Here is a 6563-nt window from a genome sequence, read left to right on the forward strand (position 1 = left end):
TAGACCATCTGCTTCATGGTAACTCCGGCACACACATGCCCAGTGCACGAGAATGAGATCAACTCTGATACGCAGCTAAAACGCTGGTGTGGACAGAGATTTGTTTTAATTCTCTGTTTCTAAACTAAAACATAGTGTGGATGGGGCCTAAGGCGTGAGATTTTCACTGTATGCGATCTCAGTGGGATTTAAAATTAAAAATGGGAGTGAACACAAGCAGTTCCTTTCATCTTGTACCTACAGTCGATTAAAGAGCTCGTGGACAGGCTCACAGAGGTGGGCAGGGCCCCCGTCAGAGAGGACAGTCTCAGAGTTACATTTGATTAGACAAACCTATATGTTGCAAAACTGTAAAATACAGTGCAGTACAGTTTGTTTCTTGCATTAGTGATTGAGGATGTCTTCTTTGATCACAACACAAGGACGTGGAAACTGAATCTCTTGGCACAAAAAATGACATGGAAAGGGGTGGTGGGTTTCAAAATGGCCTCTATACATTTATGAATAACCTTTTTGTTTATTTAATTAATCTGAATAATGTAATATCATCTTTAGTTGTGAACTGTATATGATATGACAATTACTACTACCTAACACACTGTGTCAAACAGCTCATCCAGCATTTTTAATCAAACTATGTTGAGCTCAAGAAGGAACCTCCGGGTCTGAAAAGTGAAGCCAATACAAAAGTCCTAATGACCAGCAGGGGGGGACTCCACTGTTTGCATAAAGAATTCCCTTTACATTTGAAATAATGGCGAAATGAGGCTAATTCTTACACGGTTTATTACCTCAGTAAACACTCTCCTTATGAGTTTATGATCTCAATCTTTAGTTTCAAATCTTCTTCAACACAGCATGATGTTCTTTTGTAAATTATGGTCCCATTTAGAGGAAAATAGACCAGAATACAGGGGACAGGGCTTTAGGGTGGGACAACCTTGTGATTGACAGACTGCTATAATGGTGAGCTGTCAATCAGGTTAGAAGCGACTCCGGTGCAGTGCTGCATGCTTACATTTATTTTTAGGGGCACTTAATGCAGGAGTTCCCAAAAAATTGACACACACACAGAATGAATGCTGAGTGAAGCTTTAATCAGAAAGAACAAAACATCAGATGATATAAAAATGCTTTATGCTTTAGAAGTACTGAGTACATAAGTTCCAAATATACCAAGAATAATTTACATGAACCCTCCTTTCTTGCTTTGCCTCCGTTTAATAATGGAACTAAAGAACATTTCTGGAAACAAACAGTGAATGTTTCCTCATCAGCTAAATGGCAGTGAGGTCACATTCCCTGTGGCTGGGAACTCAGGATTCAAAACAAAGAAATTAAACAAATCTCATAACATCACAATTTGGATTAATTCCAACCTGACCTGACCTGATTGTCTGCAGCATCAGGTGTCAAAAACTATCAAGTTCTTAAAGTTGGCCATGAATGCTTAGTCTTATTTAATTTTTCTTTAAACCGATATTGCAGATTTGTCCATATAAATATGTACACAAATTTGAAGTTCAGACTCTTGGAAATTTTCGAGATAACATTAAATACTGACAATACGAAGAAGAGGTTTGGCATAGTAAAGCATCTGTTGAACACTGGCTCAGGGAACATGAACTAAATGTGTATTGACGCAGCCATTAAAAGATGGAAAGAAAGAATCGAAACAAGTGCATTTTAGCTAAGCACAAGACATTGGGCGGCTGCTTAGATTCTCAGGTTCTTACTAAGATACCTGTATCATTCTAGTCCCCATCTCTTCTTGCTTCTTCTTTTAGCCTTGCCCCTTCGTTTACCTTTGCCTCTGCGCCCTTTTCGAGACTTACGCCATTTTTTACCCTTGCGCCCTTTTTTACCTTTACGGCCTCTTCGAAACTTACCCCGTTTTTTGCCCTTGCCACGTTTGCGCCACTTCCTAACCTTGCCGCCTTTTCTACGCTTGCCGCCGCCTTTGCGTTTGCAGCCTCCTCTACGCTTGCATTGTTTTTTAACCCTGCCACCTTTACCACGTCTGCAGCCTCTTTTACGATTGCCACGTCCTTTGCACTTGCTCACTCGTCCGCCTTTACCCTTTCCTTTGCCGCCACCACCTGTTCCTCCACCTGTGCCTGTTGGTATTGCTTGGGTCGGTGCTATTTCCTCGCCTCCGCCCTGTTCTTGATTTGACACGGCATTGTTTGCAACACATGAGGGTGTAACATCTCCACCTGAGGAGCAGCTGGTGCACTGAAAAGGATCATCTCCAGGTTTGTAACAACGGAATATGTTATCAAGCCCAAGTTTAGAGATCCCAAGTTGTTTAAAGGATTGTGACAGTTGAGACGCGTCTGCATCAGGAACATCAACTACTTTAGAAAACACAAATGCATAACCACCCCAGTTCTGAGTGACATCGTTAATCTTGGCTGCGATACCGTCGTCATTTGCATTTGTACATGTTGTACCACATGGGGATTCTTCAGAGTAGATGATAAGGAAATTACCCTGACTGCTTTTAATGAAGGGTTCTATGTTCTCTAGCACAGTTGACACTGGCCCAGATGATGCCACCACTCTGGTGCCTTTGTACACTTGACCCCCTGAAACAGCTTGTTTCACTTTGTCTGCTGGGTCATCCTGAAACACTTGCTGAAGATTATTTGGGTCTTGTGGGGCGTTCACAGCCAGACTGAAGGTTTCACCTAGTGCATACCTGCCAAAGGAAAACATTACATGAGCATCTTGGTTCATGTGATATAAAGTATGTACTGTAAATGACATTGACATGAGATTATGAATTTGAAGCCAGCAGTATTTAATGGGTTCATTTGGCCGTAATGCTCTGTCCGGTTGCAATTCGCTATTAAGAAGAAGAAGTGGTCAAATGTTGCAGTTGTCTTTGTGGTTAGTATACAACAGCTGTGTTCTGTTTAAGGCAACGCCACCCTGTTTAATTTCACACTCTAGGCAAGTAAATACATAGTGTACACAGTGTACTACATGAAAGTGTGCTAAAATAACTATCCGAATTGAGACACAGCTTGAGTTTAGGATTCTGTCACACTGTTTCCCACATATAGGCTTTAATTGGGAGGGGCCCCCAGTCATAGTAATAACAGCTGCCAATGTATATTTAGCAACCCATTTTAGCATTTTGCATATATCTATATAGATATATATATTTCAGAAAATAGTATAAACCACTAATATATCTTACCAGTTAGTAGGCTATATTAATTCTAGTTGAACAAAACAGCTGTTTCATTTTTGTGGTTTTTATTCATTAAATTATTGTGCAAGAAATTGCAACATGGTGGTCAGTTTTAAATTGTCATAACCATTCATGCAGAACCAGTTCAACATTTCAAAATTTTGGTTCTCATCCCGGCTGTGATTGGACGGTTCACAAAAAGTGACATTGATCAGCTACTTTATGCACACGGCTGCATCAAAGGCACCTAAGCTTCTTTTTTTCCATGCTCTGTCTCCGCCGACAGATTAGCAGGCAGGCAAGAATGGGAATCGGTGAGCATCACGTAGCGCCCAGAGAACCTGACATGGAGAGGGACCGGCAGCTTAGGAGAAGTACCAGTACGCAAGAAGAAGCCCCGGTACACCAAAGACTAACATGTCACAAACAACTTCAAGCACTTATCGTCTGTAGAAATCTGTTTATTTATTGAATCACTAATAAAAACTGATCGAGCCTTAGCAGTAGTAGTGGTAGCAATAGAATAGAGTCATCAGAAAAGACAAAGCACAACAGACTTGGGGACTCACTCATTCTTGATGGCTTCTATAGTACTTGTGAGCCAGTTCTGGTCCACAGCAGCCAAACTGTTTTCAGCAGACAGGAAGAAGGCCAGCACCACAGCCATCCAGTAAAGGCCAGCCATCTGCACATGTTTGATAATAGAGTGGTTTTAACACAAAGCAGATAATTAAACAATAATAATAAGACTTAAACCAAGTACATGACAAAAATATAGCTTATAGTTAGCAGTCGGGGTGTCTGCTGCAGGTTTTGACCGTGTTCAGCTTATTTAACACAATGTTTCTAATATTAAGGCAGAGTCTCTTAAGATGATAAATAAATAACTCACCTTTACGTGTGTTACCAGCAGGATCTGCTGGTTCTAACACCCTACAGGAATGACACAAATTTGTATTACTAGAAATGTTCAGAAATCTAAGGCATTGTATAAATCCTGCTAAATAACTAACACACAGGACATCTCCACAGCACTAAACTAAATCACATCATGACTATTTTAGAAGATACATTATTAGCTGAACTGATTAGTCACTTGACCGGAAAAGAATCTGCTATTAAAATGATTTTGAATACCAAGTAATCATTAAGTTATTCTTCATGCAAAATTGGTAACGGTGTCAGCTTCTCAAATGTGAGGATTATTTGCTTTTCATTTTCCTACATTCTAAAGCATGTTTATGATTTTGACAATTAGTCAGCTAAAAAATCGAGCTGAAGGTGTAACCCTGAAATTGAGACTGTTAAATCATCAGCACATTAATTGATGCAGCCATTCTCCATTTTGCCCAGAGGAGTGAAAGTGTGCACTTTTTATTACGTGTACCTACTTTGTGGAGAAAGATGACTGACAGATACTCTGAAGACTCCTCCGGTGTGGGGAAGGTGCTGCTGCAGAGAACACAGTCAGAGGGAAGTGACATTTTCTTTATAGAGGGCAGAGAGACCGTGGCCAAACCCCTCACAGTGGCTTCATACCCTTATTTGAACATGTTCCTTCAAAATGTAGGAAGAGGAAGATAAGAAGAAGGGCAACAATTCAGATTCTCAGTATGATTTTTGAGAAGTTAAAAAGAGGATTAAATAATTCATCATCACTTTTTATTTATTTATGTGTCATTTTGAGTGAGAGAAAATGAAATGAAAGGAGATGAGATCAAGGTATAAGTTCTTCTTATGTAACCTGGAAATGTACACCTGGAAATGGAATTAATATTATACTAATGGGAAGCTTTATAGTATACTGTTATATGCAATTATAATGAATATAGTTACATCTATTTTACAAAAGTTAATGTTATAAATACTGTTCAGTAGTTTTGTTTACAGAAAGTTTGGCAAGGTTCAGTTGGTGCTGCTGGTGTATTGTTTGTCCCACATTCCACAGGCCTCAACCAACCAGTCACAGCAGAGTTTTCTGTGATTAATAATAAAAATAAAAAACATAACTTTTTCCATATGCTTTGGTGTGTCAACACAGAGAAGCTCATGATGTACAATCCAATGCATTATTCTTTCCTTTGAATCCCTGAAGACAGGCGATATGAATGCCTGTGAAAGCATTTGTGGCCTTTATGGCAAAGAGGATGTGACAAAAAACAAAAACTTAACCACCGTGAGTTGTGTTAGATCGCTGATAGCTTAGTCATCATAAGATAAACACAAGATGTCGACTTCTGCTTGCTGGATGACTAGTAGATTCACATCAAAACCAAACTCTCACGGTTTTCATCTTGCCTCTCCATCTGTTCATGAGAAGATAACACTTAAACACATGTAATAGTTCTCACAAAATTCTCACAAGAATGATGATTACAGATTGGACCTTATAAAAGAACTTATCAAAGTCCAGACCCAGATTAAGATCTGGACCAAACTGCAAATCAATCCAGACCAGACAGCTGGCCCCTCACTTCATTGATATTATGTAGTGATATCCAGTATTATGTAGTGATATCCAGTATTATGTAGTGATATCCAGTATTATGTAGTGATATACAGTATTATGTAGCGATATCCAGTATTATGTAGTGATATCCAGTATTATGTAGCGATATCCAGTATTATGTAGTGATATCCAGTATTATGTAGTGATATCCAGTATTATGTAGTGATATACAGTATTATGTAGTGATATACAGTATTATGTAGCGATATCCAGTATTATGTAGTGATATCCAGTATTATGTAGTGATATCCAGTATTATGTAGTGATATACAGTATTATGTAGCGATATCCAGTATTATGTAGTGATATCCAGTATTATGTAGTGATATACAGTATTATGTAGTGATATACAGTATTATGTAGCGATATCCAGTATTATGTAGTGATATCCAGTATTATGTAGTGATATACAGTATTATGTAGTGATATACAGTATTATGTAGTGATATACAGTATTATGTAGTGATATCCAGTATTATGTAGTGATATACAGTATTATGTAGCGATATCCAGTATTATGTAGTGATATCCAGTATTATGTAGTGATATCCAGTATTATGTAGTGATATACAGTATTATGTAGTGATATACAGTATTATGTAGCGATATCCAGTATTATGTAGTGATATACAGTATTATGTAGTGATATCCAGTATTATGTAGTGATATCCAGTATTATGTAGTGATATCCAGTATTATGTAGCGATATCCAGTATTATGTAGTGATATCCAGTATTATGTAGTGATATCCAGTATTATGTAGTGATATACAGTATTATGTAGTGATATACAGTATTATGTAGCGATATCCAGTATTATGTAGTGATATCCAGTATTATGTAGTGATATCCAGTA

General features: G+C 38.2%; 1 protein-coding gene across 1 annotated transcript; it reads right to left on the reverse strand.

The window, feature by feature from the left end:
- Window positions 1-1076: 1076 nt before the first annotated feature.
- Window positions 1077-4718, reverse strand: LOC119898270 (keratin, type II cytoskeletal 2 epidermal-like). Its single transcript, XM_038712461.1, has 4 exons — window positions 4591-4718; window positions 4092-4132; window positions 3769-3884; window positions 1077-2701 (listed from the first exon to the last, which is right to left on the reverse strand). Exons 3-4 carry the CDS (start codon window positions 3882-3884, stop codon window positions 1750-1752), a joined length of 1068 nt encoding a protein of 355 aa, XP_038568389.1. The 5' UTR covers window positions 4092-4132; window positions 4591-4718; the 3' UTR covers window positions 1077-1749.
- Between the last annotated feature and the right edge of the window lie 1845 nt (window positions 4719-6563).

This window comes from Micropterus salmoides, unplaced genomic scaffold, assembly GCF_014851395.1.
Source record: "Micropterus salmoides isolate LMB-PRFRI ecotype aquatic unplaced genomic scaffold, ASM1485139v1 Ms_hic_scaffold_1, whole genome shotgun sequence".
Taxonomy (NCBI): domain Eukaryota; kingdom Metazoa; phylum Chordata; class Actinopteri; order Centrarchiformes; family Centrarchidae; genus Micropterus; species Micropterus salmoides.

Excerpts from the sequence above, each read along its gene's own strand:
- LOC119898270 (XM_038712461.1), bottom strand. The coding sequence starts at position 3,884 with ATGGCTGGCCTTTACTGGATGGCTGTGGTGCTGGCCTTCTTCCTGTCT. Across the intron at positions 2,702-3,768 it reads ATAGAAGCCATCAAGAATGA|GTATGCACTAGGTGAAACCT; the intron begins GTGAGTCCCCAA and ends TTCCTTTGGCAG.